The following is a 13,962-nucleotide window of genomic DNA, read 5'->3' as shown; positions in this document are numbered from 1 at the left end:
CGAACCTGAGCACGCCCAGTCATTAACCAACTTCCCCCGGGAGTCGCTCGACACGGAAGAATGACAAAGTGTCAACAATTTTAATGATTCTGTACACGCTGGGCCGGGGGGTGGTGGCTGGGAGGGGGAAGAACACCAACCCTCGCCCCGTACTTTGGAGCTGGGGGAATTGGAGGACCTGGAACATTTCTTTGACCGGGTCTCTCCGGTTTCCCCGGTTCCTGGGGCGGAGGAGAAACCCCTTCCACTGTCGCTTCCTGACCCAGCACCGCTTTTAAATGAGCCCAGTGGGGACTCCTCTGTCGACGATCCTGGGGGTGGGATCGGGGCAGAGCCAGGGTCGGATGGAGCGGCCGGGCTGTTTGCCGTACCTTGTGTGGTCGACGGCCGGCTGGTGGCGGCGACCTCCCGGAGGGGGACAGGGACTCGGTGGGGGACGAGGGAGAAGATCTAGAGTCCATCGCCAGTGAGGCGGTGGATCTCCTCGCGCCCGCCGCTGAGTCCCCCCTCATTCCTGTGAAGGAACTCCGGGACTTTTTGGCCCAGAGCCAGCGTCGCCGCAACCGAGCCCATCTGGCCTGGGAAAAATGGTCCGAGCCAGGGCTGCTCATCGCGTCCGTCCGCACCGCCGCTAAAACCATGGTCGCGGGCGGACCCTTATCAAAGGCGCAAAGCCTTGAGCTGCGCCGGCTCACAGGGTTCCTCGCTGGGCTGCTGAGGGAGTGAAGGTCAAAAAACGACTCCACTCCCCCCACCAACAATGGGTTAGGTAGAGGTTGCACTATGCTTTTGTCATGAAGATAACCAGAGCCAGCCTCAACATCAATGGCGGCAGAGAGATACGCCGTAGATTTAACAATTTTTCGCTCCTGCGGGAGGGGAAATATGCGGTGTGCTTCCTGCAAGAAACCTACACCATTCCGGGAGATGAAGCCACGTGGCTCCTGGAATGGCAAGGAGAGGTCCGCATGAGCCACCTCACTGCCACTTCTTGTGGGGTGGCCATCTTGTTGGCCCCGCATTTTCAGCTGGAGATCTTGGGGGTCGAGGAGCCCGTGCCAGGCCGCTTGCTGCACGTCACGGTTCGCCTGTGGGACGTGCCGCTCCATCGCGTGAACGTGTACGCCCCTCAGCCCGGCCCGCAGCAAACGCGCTTCTTCGAAGAAGTGTCCGCTCTTCTTGGCTCCGTCGACGTCGGCGACTGCATTGTCCTCGGGGGGGATTTTAACTGCACCCTCGAGGCGAGGGACTGCTCCTGTGCCCCGCAGAGCATGATGGCGATCGAGAAGTTGAGGGACCTGGTCGGGTCTTTTGACTTGGTGGACGTCTGGCGAAATCTCCACCCCGACTCCAGCGCCTTTACTTGGGTGAGGCCTGGAGTAGGATGGTCCAGAGTCGACCGCCTTTACGTGTCTGGGGCGTACGTTTCCTGCGTCCCGGCGGCCTCCATGCGACCGGTGCCATGTTCAGACCACCACCTGGTGTGGGTGGAGCTCACTTCGCTCCGCGCGAGGACGGGGTCCGCGTACTGGCATTTTAACAACCAGCTGCTGGAGGACGTGCGGCTCTAGGACTCGTTCCGTCGTTTCTGGGCCGACTGGAGAAGGAAGCAGGGGGACTTCCCCTCCTTGAGGCTATGGTGGGACGAGGGCAAGGCTCACATCCGTGTCTACTGTCAAGAATACGCTTGGGGGTCGACCAAGAGGCGGGCGACCAGGGTCGGGTGCCGAGAAAAAGAGGTGCTCGACCTAGAGTCCCGTCTCAGTCAAGTAGTCGAGGACCCGGCCCTGCGGAAGGTGTACGAAGCGAAGAAGGCCGCGCTGAACGACCTGCAGCTCGTTGGGTCCCGAGGCGCATTCGTGAGGTCGCGGATCCGGTTCCTGCGGGATCTGGACCGCGGCTCCCCCTTCTTCTACTCGCTGGAAAAAAGACAGAGTGTCCGTGAGCAGCTCTTGACGCTGCTGGCAGACGATGGCTCTCTCGTCTCGGATCCGGAGGGCGTCAACAAAAGAGCCCGTGAATATTACGGGGCTCTGTTCTCTCCGGAGCCATCCAGCGAGGAAGCGCTTAGAGTTTTGATGGAGGACCTGCCGAGGGTTGGCATGGAGGGCGCCGAAAATCTGGATGCTCCGCGAAGCCTGGCAGAGCTGACCGGCGCCCTCGCCCGGCTCTCGAGGGGAAAAACCTCAGGGCTGGATGGGCTGACCGTGGAGTTCCACAGGGCGTTCTGGGACGTCCTGGGGGGCGACTATGCGCGGGTCCTGGGGGAAAGTCTGCGACCGGGGAGATGCCCCTCTCTTGGCGCAGGGCAGTCATCGTCCTGCTGCCTAAGAAGGGCGATCTCCGCCTCCTTAAGAACTGGCGCCCGGTCACCCTCCTCAGCACGGACTACAAAATCTTCGCCAGGGCGATGTCTGCTCGCCTTGGTGCCGTGCTGGACCACATGATCCACCCCGACCAGTCCTACACGGTCCCGGGTCGGACAATCCACGATAACATCCATCTGGTCCGGGACCTCATCCATCATTCCCAGGAGGCTGGTCTGTCAGTCGCCTTCCTATCTCTTGACCAAGAGAAGGCGTTCGACAGGGTGGATCACGACGATCTGTTCGGAACTCTGCGCGCTTTCGGGTTCGGGACGCATTTCGTCGCCCGGATCCGACTTTTGTATGCTGCCGCGGAGTGTCTGATAAAGGTTAACGGATCCTTGACGGCGCCCCTTCGCTTTGAGAGAGGGGTGCGCCAGGGATGCCCCATGTCCGGCTAGTTATATGCCATCTGCATGGAGCCTTTCCTGCGCCTCCTGCAGACGAGGTTGACGGGACTGGCTCTGCAAGGGCCGGGCGTGGAGGTCATCCTCTCGGCTTACGCCGATGACGTGCTCCTCGCAGTAGAGGATCCTGCTGACCTGCGGAGGATGCGTGAGTGCCAGGAGATTTACTCAGCCGCATCCTCCGCCAGGATCAACTGGGAGAAATATTCCGGACTCCGGGTGGGTCAGTGGCGGGTGGACTCCCTGCTGGAGGAGCTCAGGCCTTTTGCCTGGAGCACAACCCATCTCCTCTATCTGGGAGTCTACCTTAGCCCCGACGAGGAAGCCTGGCCGGCGAACTGGCAAGAGCTGGAGGCCAAGGTCACCGCTCGCCTAGGGCGCTGGACAGGACTGCTCCGAGTGCTGTCCTACAGGGGTCGAGCGCTAGTCATAAACCAGCTGGTGGCCGCCATGTTGTGGTACCGGCTGGTCACTTTGACCCCTCCCCCTGCGTTTGTCACCAAGATACAGAAGAAGCTGGTGGACTTCTTCTGGAACAACAGGAAGCACTGGGTCTCTGCCGCGGTCTTGAGTTTCCCGCTTGGGGAGGGCGGTCAGTCGTTGGTGTGCGTCAGCACCCAGCTCGCGACCTTCTCTCTTCAGACTCTGCAGAGATACCTTTACGTCGAGCCCCCTCCCAGGTGGCGTGCTCTGGCGACGTACTTCTTCCGCCAGCAGCATGGCCTCAACTCTGACACGCAGCTCCTGTTTGTGAGCTTAGGGGGCATCAGGACCACCTTCCAGGAGTTGCCTGTCTTTTACAAGGAACTCACCAGGGTCTGGAACAAAGTCTCCACCAAGCGCAGCTCTTCACCGGCTGGAGTGGCGGCTGTCCTGCAGGAGCCGCTGCTCGGGAATCCGTACCTCCACGACCAAGGTTTTAGGTGGTGGTCGGACGAGAGGGCTGTGGCTGGTGAGGTGACCAGGGTCAGGGACCTGCTCGATGGTGGAGGAGCGGGCTGGATGGCGCCAGACATGCTGGCGCGGCGCCTAAATTCTGCCAACGTCCGCCGCGCGGCCGATGACATCGAGTTGCTAAAAACAGCTCTGGGCCCCAACTCCGTTAGGTGCATCAAGGAGGCTCAAGCACGTGGGGAAATCCCGTCCGAACTGACCCCCGTCCGGACGGAATTCCTCATCGGCGCCAAACCTAGGCTCCTCCCTCGGGAGCCGGCGCCTCACAACTTGAGCCGCCTCGAGGAAATCCCTCCGTGCTTTTCAGTTCCGCGCGGAGGGGTTTCCTGTACGGGTTGCTCCTGCACACTCTCAACTTTGCCATACTCGCCTGCCGCCCGGACACGTCATGGCGTACCATCTTGCCATCCGGAGGAGGCAGAGGTCCCCGATGGAGGGCATTCTACGCGGGAATCCTCCCAGTATTTATCAGGGACTTGGCCTGGAGGGTGGTGCACGGAGCAGTGCCGTGCAATAAATTGTTAAGCCGGTTCACGGGCTCCCAGGCCGCCTGCAATTTCTGCGGTCTGGAAGAGTCCGTGTTCCATGTTTTTATTCAATGCACGAGGTTGCAGCCCGTGTTTTACTATTTAAAGGGACTGCTCCTGAAATTCTGGCTGCACTTCAGTCCCACACTCCTGATCTTTGGGCACCCTGTGCGGAGGGATCCGGGTAGGTCCGAGGGCCTCCTCGTAGGACTGCTCCTGGGCACGGCCAAGGGTGCCATCAGCTGGTCCAGGCAGCGGGCGGTCGAGGGGGTCGTTCAACCTGACTGCCTGCCTCTCTTCCGCGCGTACATCCGCGCCAGGGTGTCCTTGGAGATGGAGCACGCGGTGTTCACCGGTACGCTCGCGGCCTTCCGTGAGAGGTGGGCACCGGAGGGACTGGAGTGCATCATCACGCCCGGCAAACAAATTTTAATTTGATTTTATGTTTTAAACTTTAATTTGTTTTAATTGCCGGTGTTTTTAGTGTCTCCCTCCCCTTTTATAGGGGGCACTTGGAGGAAAAATATATGATTTTACTGCCCAAAAAAACTTTTAAAAAAAACACCAAAAAAAGGGCCTTGTAAATGTTTGGTGTTCCCCCCAGATCGGGGGGACACGATATTAGAATTAATGTTTTGGTTCCTCCCAAAAGAGTTCTGTGGACCAATTGTGAAGCTTTGGAGGCATGGCCTATTCAGTTGGAGCTGTGCTGCTGTGAGAGAAGGAACTCCCTGCTTTGCTCCTCCCTGGAAGGCCTAGAATGATCCCTGAGACCAGCGCAGGAAGAGGAGGAGGGGGCTGGCTTACTACGTCCAGAGGGCGAGGAGGAGAGCAGAAAATTTATCAACTTATTACTACTGCAGAGAGTTGGAGAGAGGGGGAAAAGAACAACCTGAGAAACCACCATCCAGTGTGGAAGGAGGGAGAGCCATTTCTACAATCTTCAACAGGTGGGTGTGTTTTGGTGCATTCCCCGAAAGACTTTGTTGTATCGGTGGGGGGAGGAATGAAGACCATCTCGAGGGCCGGAACATCGCGGGGGTGTGTGTGTGTGGAAGTGTGTGTGGGGGTCTTGCTTTCAGCTAGGCCCCACACACCACTGAAGCACCCCTCCCCCATTGCCTAGCCTGGGATAGCTGGAGCTACCTGGCTGAAGAATCATTAATTACCCTATTAAACATCGTTGGGAGTGTGTGCCTGGGTGGCTCCAGCTACCCCAGGTGAAGACATCTTCTCCCCCCACCCGAAGACCATCACCAAGGACTATGTCTTGTTTTTTTTCCATCATCTGGGGAGTGCACCCCAGAAAAATGCCCACCCATCGCTGTGAGGGGAGATCTGCCCTCGCAGCTTCCCTCTTTCCCACCCCCCCCCACCCGCCCGCTCTCTCTCTCTGTCACTCTCTCTGTCTCTCCCCTCTCTCTCTGAGAGCCCCTTTCCTCCTTAAATTAAAGTTAATTAAGACAACTGAGCAGAGGGAGCAAGGCCCCTCCCCATTCGTTAACTAGGGGAGAGGTGTGCCCCATTAAGAGCTCCCTCTGCTCAAAACACCAACGAGGCCAATTAAAGAACATTAAGGCCTGTGACTTTGGGGTGGGTGCAGCCCTTAAAGAGACCCCGTGATGGCGACCCCATCCACACCGGTGGCAGGGCCAGCTAAGATGTACGCGCAGGTGGTGTCCACATCCATGGCGCCTCCTGTGCCTCCTGCTGCCCTGCCACCATTCAGACTCATAACAAAAACAACACGGGGTCAAGAGCTACACTCACCCCACAATGAGCATCGAGGAGTGCGTGCGGGCTATGGCTGGGGTAATCGGCCCCTCGGCCATTGTCGCAGCCTCCAAGATGTCTGGGAAGGCTGTATTCTTCCTCGGGTCAGAGCGGGTGGTGTCCCTGTCCCTCGAAAAGGGGCTCACGGTGGGCGGGACGTTCCTGCCGGTGGAGCTTCTTGAGGCCATCGCGCAGAGGGTCATCATTTCTAATGTCCCGCCCTTTGTTCCCGCTGGGCTCCTCCTCCCTCACCTACACCAACTGGAGGAGGTAAGGTCGGGGATCAACCCCATACCGCTCGGCCCCAGGGAGAGCAGCCTGCGCCACGTGTTCTCCTTCCGCCGCCAGCTTTTTGTCCGGCTGGCGCAGGAGGAGACGACGGAGGGAAGTTTTAATGTGGTGCACGAGGGGACTGTCTACCGCGTCTTTTGGACGTCGGACGGCGTGCGGTGCCATGCCTTCAGGGAGGTGGGGCACGTTCGCAAGAACTGCCCCGCCTCCAAGGCCGCCAAACCAGCGAAGGCGGCCAAGGCTGGCACCGGCGCCACCCCTCCCCCTAGTAGCGTCCGCGTTCCAGGAGCCGTAGGTACGCAGGCATCGTCGGGGGCGTTTGTTTTCACGGCCTCCGGCGGGGAGGAAGGAGAGCGTACGAACGGAAGGAAGGCGTGGAAGAAGGCGAAACATCTCGAGGCGGGTCCCCTCAGTGCGCCAGACAATTTGTTTACCGCGCTCAGCCAACCCCGTCACCAGCGAGCGCGGGGTGCCCTGAGCCCGTGCCCGAGCCCTTGACCAATACCGCAGAGGGGTTCGGGCACGGGCAAGATAAGAAAAAGGGGGGAGTGGAGAGGGAGGCCTCGGCATACATGGAGGTCTCCCTGCCTCCGCGCCCTACCAGGAACAAAAGGAGGCGCCGCTCCAATGAGGTGGAGGGGGAACAACATCCCTCCGCGGAGGAGTCGGTGCCCGCCGCGTGTCCCGCGTCCCTCAACAGTGCCCCCAAACTGTGCCGTAGGCAGGAGGAATCTGTCCCCGGGGAGGGTGAGGCAGTCGAGGCTGCCCAGCCTCTGTCTCCCGGGGATGGCGTGGAAGATCTGCCTGTCGTGGAGGGCGTGGGGCCAGCGGAGGAATGCGTTGCCGCCGGGTCGAGCGTCCCGGGGACTGAGGCGGGCGGGGCCGAAAAGGCCGAATCTGAGCCCGCCCAGCTATGAACCAACTTCCCCCGGGAGTCGCTCATCCCGGAAGAAACGGAAAATATGAACAATTTTAACGATTCTGTTCACGCTGGGCTGGGGGGTGGCGGTGGGGAGGGAGAAGACCACCAACCCTCGCCCCCTACTTTGGAGCTGGGGTACTTGGAGGACCTGGAGAATTACTTTGGCCAGGTCTCTCCGTGTTCCCCGGTTCCTGGGGCGGAGGAGGAACCCCTTCCGCTGTCACTTCCTGACCCAGCACCACTTTTAAAAGAGCCCAGTGGGGATTCCTCTGCCGATGATCCTGGGGGTGGGATCGGGGCAGAGCCAGGGTCAGATGGAGCGGCCGGGCCATTTGTCGTAACTCGTGCGGTCGACGGGCTGGCTACTGGCGGCGACCTCCCGGAGGAGGATGGGGACTCGGTGGGGGACGATCGAGAAGATCTCGAGTCCATCACCAGTGAGGCGGTGTATCTCCTCGTGCCTGCCGCTGAGTCCCCCCTCATTCCTGTAAAGGAACTCCGGGACTTTTTGGCCCAGAGCCAGGGTCGCCGCAACCGAGCCCATCTGGCCCGTGAAAAATGGTCCGAGCCGGGGCTGCTCATCGCGTCCGTCCGCGCCGCCACTAAAACCATGGCCGCGGGCGGGCCCTTATCAAAGGCGCAAGGCCTTGAGCTGCGCCGGCTCAAAAGGTTCCTCGCTGGGCTGCTGAAGGAGTGGAGGTCAACAAACGACTCCACTCCCTCCCCACAATAGGTTAGGTAGAGGTTGCACTATGCTTTTGTCATGAAGATAACCAGAGCCAGCCTCAACATCAACGGCGGCAGAGGGGCACGCCGTAGATTTAACAATTTTTCGCTCCTGCGGGAGGGGAAATATGCAGTGTGCTTCCTGCAAGAAACCCACACCGTTCCGGGAGATGAAGCCACGTGGCTCCTGGAATGGCAAGGAGAGGTCCGCATGAGCCACCTCACTACCACTTCTTGTGGGGTGGCCATCTTGTTGGCCCCGCATTTCCAGCCGGAGATCTTGGGGGTCGAGGAGCCCGTGCCAGGCCGCTTGCTGCACGTAACGGTTCGCCTGGGGGACGTGCCGCTCCATCTCGTGAACGTGTACGCCCCTCAGCCCGGCCCGCAGCAAACGCGCTTCTTCGAAGAAGTTTCCGCTCTTCTTGGCTCCGTCGACGTCGGCGACTGCATTGTCCTCGGGGGGGGATTTTAACTGCACCCTCGAGGCGAGGGACCGCTCCGGTGCCCCGCAGAGCATGTCGGCGATGGAGAAGTTGAGGGACCTGGTCGAGTCCTTCGACTTGGTGGACGTCTGGCGAAATCTCCATCCCGACTCCAGCGCCTTTACTTGGGTGAGGCCTGGAGTAGGATGGTCAAGAGTCAACCGCCTTTATGTGTCTCGGGCGTACGTTTCCTGCGTCCCGGCGGCCACCTGGTGTGGGCGGAGCTCGCTTCGCTCCGCGCGAGGACGGGGTCCGTGTACTGGCATTTTAACAACCGGCTGCTGGAGGACGTGCGGTTCCAGGACTCGTTCCGTCGTTTCTGGGCCGACTGGAGAAGGAAGCAGGGGGCTTCCCCTCCTTGAGGCTATGGTGGTAAGTGGGCCAGGCTCATGTCCGCGTCTTCTGTCAAGAGCACACGAGGGGGTCGAACAAGAGGCGGGCGACCAGGGTCAGATGCCTAGAAAAAGAGGTGCTCGACCTGGAGTCCCGTCTCGGTCAAGTCGTCGAGGACCCGGCCCTGCGGATGGTGTACGAAGCAAAGAAGGCCGCGCTGAAGGATCTGCAGCTCGTCGGGTCCCGAGGCACGTTCATGAGGTCGCGGATCCGGTTCCTGCGGGATCTGGACCGCGGCTCCCCCTTCTTCTCCTCGCTGGAAAAAAGACAGAGTGTCCGTAAGCAGCTCTTGACGCTGCTGGCCGACGACGGCTCTCTCATCTCGGATCCGGAGGGCGTCAACAACAGGGCCCGTGAATATTACGGGGCTCTGTTCTCTCCGGAGCCGTCCAGCGAGGAAGCGCGCAGAGTTTTGTGGGAGGACCTGCCGAAGGTCAGCCCGGAGGGCTCCGAAAAGCTGGAAGCTCCGCTAAGCCTGGCAGAGCTGACCGGCGCCCTCTCCCGGCTCTCGAGGGGAAAAGCCCCGGGGCTGGACGGGCTGACCGTGGAGTTCCACAGAGCGTTCTGGGACGTCCTGGGGGGGCGACTACGCACGGGTCCTGGGGGAAAGTCTGGCGACCAGGGAGATGCCCCTCTCTTGATGCAGGGCAGTCATCGTCCTGCTGCCTAAGAAGGGCGATCTCCGCCTCCTTAAGAACTGGCGCCCGGTCTCCTTCCTCAGCACGGAATACAAAATCTTCGCCAGGGTGATGTCTGCTCGCCTTGGCGCCGTGCTGGACCACATGATCCACCCCGACCAGTCCTACACGGTCCCGGGCCGGACAATCCACGATAACATTCATGGTCCGGGACCTCATCCATTGTTCCCAGGAGGCTGGTCTGTCGGTCGCGTTCCTATCTCTCGACGAAGAGAAGGCGTTCGACAGGGTGGATCACGACTATCTGTTCGGAACTCTGCGCGCTTTCGGGTTCGGGACGCATTTCGTCGCCCAGATTCGACTTTTGTATGCCGCTGCGGAATGTCTGATTAAGGTTAACGGGTCCTTGACGGCGCACCTTCGCTTTGGGAGAGGGGTGCGCCAGGGATGCCCCATGTCCGGCCAGTTATATGCCATCTGCGTGGAGCCTTTCCTGTGCCTCCTGCGACGAGGTTGACGGGACTGGCTCTGCAAGGGCCGGGTGATGAGGTCGTCCTCTCGGCTTTCGCCGATGACGTGCTCCTCGCCGTAGAGAATCCCGCTGACCTGCGGAGGATGCGTGAGTGCCAGGAGATTTACTCGGCCGCATCCTCCGCCAGGATCAGCTGGGAGAAATGTTCCGGACTCCTGGTGAGTCAGTGGCGGGTGGACTCCCTGCCGGAGGAGCTCAGGCCTTTTGCCTGGAGCACAACCCATCTCCTCTATCTGGGAGTCTACCTTAGCCCCGACGAGGGAGCCTGGCCGGCGAACTGGCAAGAGCTGGAGGCCAAGGTCGCCGCTCGCCTGGGGTACTGGACAGGACTGCTCCGAGTGCTGTCCTACAGGGGTCGAGCGCCAGTCATAAACCAGCTGGTGGCTGCCATGTTGTGGTACCGGCTGGTCACTTTGACCCCTCCCCCTGCGTTTGTCACCAAGATACAGAAGAAGCTGGTGGACTTCTTCTGGAACAACAGGAAGCACAGGGTCTCTGCCGCGGTCTTGAGTATCCCGCTTGGGGAAGGCGGTCAGTCGTTGGTGTGCGTCAGCACCCAGCTCGCGACTTTCCGTCTTCAGACCCTGCAGAGATACCTTTACGTCGATCCCCCTCCCAGGTGGCGTGCTCTAGCGACGTACTTCTTCCGCCAGCAGCACGGCCTCAACTACGACACACAGCTCCTGTTTGTGAGCTTGGGGGGCGTCAGGGCTGCCTTCCAGGAGCTGCCTGTCTTTTACAAGGAACTCACCAGGGTCTGGAACAAAGTCTCCACCAAGTGCAGCTCTCCACCGGCTGGAGTGGCAGCCGTCCTGCAGGAGCCGAATCCGTACCTCCACGACCGAGGTTTTAGGTGGCGGTCGGACGAGAGCGCTGTGGCTGGTGAGGTGACCAGGGTCAGGGACATGCTCGATGGCAGAGGAGCGGGCTGGATGGCGCCAGACACGCTGGCGCGGCACCTAAATTCTGCCAACGTCCGCCACGCGGACGATGTTATCGAGTCGCTAAACATCTCTGGGCCCTGACTCCGTTAGGTGCATCGAGGAGGCTCAAGCACGTGTGGAGAACCCGTCCGAACTGACCCCCGTCCGGACGGAATTCCTCATCGGTGCCAAACCCCGGAACCTCCCTCGGGAGCCGGCGCCTCACAACTTGAGCCGCCTCGGGGAAATCCCCTCCATGCCTTTCAGTTCCGCGCGGAGGGGTTTCCTGTACGGGCTGCTCCTGCACACTCTCAACTTTGCCATCCTCGCCTGCCGTCCGGACACGCCATGGCGTACCACCTTGCCGTCCGGAGGGCACTCTACCCGGGACTCCTCCCAGTATTTATCGGGGACTTGGCCTGGAGGGTGGTGCATGGAGCAGTGCCGTGCAATAAATTTTCAAGCCGGTTCACGGGCTCCCAGGCCGCCTGCAATTTCTACGGACTGGAAGAGTCCGTGTTCCATGTTTTTACCGAATGCACGAGGTTGCAGCCCCTGTATTATTATTTAAAGGGGCTGCTCCTGAAATTCTGGCTGCACTTCAGTCCCACACTCCTGATCTTTGGGCACCCTGTGTGGAGGGGAGCGGGTAGGTCCGAGGGCCTCCTCGTAGGACTGCTCCTGGGCACGGCCAAGGGTGCCATCAGCCGGTCCAGGCAGCGGGCGGTCGAGGGGGTCATTCATCCTGACTGCCTGCCTCTCTTCCGCGCGTACATCCGCACCAGGGTGTCCTTGGAGATGGAGCACGCGGTGTCCACCGTTACGCTCGCGGCCTTCTGCGAGAGCTGGGCACCGGAGGGACTGGAGTGCATCATCACGCCCAGCAATCAAATTTTAATTTGATTTTATGTTTTAAAGTTTAATTTGTTTTAATTGCCAGTGTTTTTTTTAGTGTCCCCCTCCCCTTTTGTAGGGGGCACTTGGAGAAAAAAATATATATATGATTTTAGTGCCCCAAAAAAAACTTTAAAATAAAAACAAAAACACAAAAGAAAAAACACAAAAAAAGGGCTTTGTAAATGTTTGCTGCGTCCCCCAGATCGGGGGGGCCACGATTGAGTATTTAGCCATATGGGCTAGGCGATGGTTTAATCCTCAGACGCGAAACCGTTGGTGACAGCTCCATTGTTAAAAGTCATCTTGGACATCACGGGTAGCGACCAGAAGGATTACTGCATCCAAGAGTTCAAAGCACACTCTAAGACAGAGCCCAAGTGGAAAGGGAATAGGAAAGCAGACACACTGGCCAAAACAAGACAGGAGAAGGGACACCTTGGGATCCATATTAGTATGGAGAGATTATGATTGTAACAGGCAGAGAGAGCCCAAAGAAGCACTATTGCCGTGGAATTAAAACAGACTCAGCTACGGGATGCAGATCTTAGAGCAGCGATTTGGGACAAGATAGACAGGAAATCTGTAGCAGAATCATTGAGAGCTGCAGATATAGTAGTAAAGCAGTCAATGTTCTCTAAGGGAGATAGTTGGAGTGTGGCAGGGCAGTGCAGGGAATAATTCTTGCAACTAGTGCATGGGGGTCCGGGGACTGGATATCCAGGGCCAGAAATGACGTGGAATAAAGTAGAAGCCGTGGGATGGTGGCCCGGGCTTAGAAGGGATGTAAGAGATTATTGTCAGAATTGTCTGGTATGTGCCGCAAACTATCCAGACAACCACCGGAGAAATGCTCTGTTGGCACATGATTTGGATTCTGATAAAGACACACAACACAGGTCTGTTGTGGAGAAAAGAATTGTTTAATTGCTCGATCAAGGGAGACACGGCTACACTAGTTCCTTAACTGGATGCCTTACCAAACGTTCTCGTCGAACACTTTAGCAGTTGCTCTTTTATACAGAATTCTTTGCAAAGTCATCATTTACATTATCATTGGTCAGTCTTTCTGCTCTGTGACAATTTTTGCTTTAATACAGATTGTTTAATTTTAACTTTGCTGATTGTTCCTGTATGAATAGATGAATCCAGCATCCTTCCAAGAACAGGAACCCGCTCCCTAGACCCAAGATCCTAGTTGTGAATAACAGGAACTTGCACCATTGTTTTGGGTTGCACATGATAATTTTGCGACATCATTTTTTTTTTGCCTGACTAGCATAAAGCGCGTTTAACTCTTTAATCGGCTCTTCAATCCTGCTCCCCTCACCCCGCTTTTGGTCAGATGGTTATTCAATTAACCCACCATGACCAATCTTTTTTTTGTTCCCTTACTAGACTCGTGTGTCTACTGCCCCAATTTTGTTGATCAGGCAATAGGATTGGGACACTCGCGACTCATCTCAGGTATTCATGTTGATTTGGATTGTCTGCCCTGTTACTTACTTTCAGCAAATTCTTCCTTTCGTCTTTCTGAGTGGCTTTTACCAGTGCTTTCAAACTTCTCCTCCGACATCGAAAGCACCATTCAAACAGTAACATAAGTACAATCAACATCTGCACTATCACTCATACATGTGATATAATTCTTATCCAAGGGACTACATGAACATTAAGTCCAAAATTCCATTGGCCAACACTTTCTTGGTATCCTTTTGCAGCGTAACAATCTTTTTCACCAGGATGATATATTTCTCATTGCTCACGGAAACTCTTCTCCAACACTGTCTGCTCCTCTCTTAGTTTGGGAATGGGTTTTCCTTGAGGCTCTTCGAATCCCTCGTACCCCACCTTTATAGTGTCGACCACCTTTCCACTGGTAGTTTCTTCTTTTAATTCTGGGGATATAATGTGCCCCATAATATTAACCTTTTCTCTGGTCGTGAAGGAAATGTCAGTGGTAGTGATGGGGCAGTGCGTTACTCCTCCCACAGTCAAGTTAGTGCCATTGCCCATTACTTCGTGGTGCTGCTGTTGTCTCGAAATCCAGCATCAGCGGGGTTATGCTCAGGACACATCCTTCTGTGCGGCTGTATCCACAGTCATCTTGATCAAATTTGGGATGATCTTGGCA

General features: G+C 57.8%; 1 protein-coding gene across 1 annotated transcript in view; it reads right to left on the bottom strand.

The window, feature by feature from the left end:
- Positions 1-13,404, bottom strand: part of LOC139278153 (probable G-protein coupled receptor 139) — a 66,244-nt gene extending 52,840 nt beyond the window's left edge. Inside the window, exon 1 of the mRNA XM_070896809.1 lies at positions 13,335-13,404. Coding sequence (XP_070752910.1) covers positions 13,335-13,404 — 70 coding nt within the window. The remainder of the gene's footprint in view (positions 1-13,334) is intronic.
- Positions 13,405-13,962: the final 558 nt, after the last annotated feature.

The sequence above is a fragment of the Pristiophorus japonicus genome, chromosome 13 (assembly GCF_044704955.1).
Source record: "Pristiophorus japonicus isolate sPriJap1 chromosome 13, sPriJap1.hap1, whole genome shotgun sequence".
NCBI classification, from domain to species: Eukaryota; Metazoa; Chordata; class Chondrichthyes; family Pristiophoridae; genus Pristiophorus; species Pristiophorus japonicus.
The sequence above is the reverse complement of the archived record's forward strand: the minus strand, read 5'-3'. Positions and strand labels throughout refer to the sequence as shown.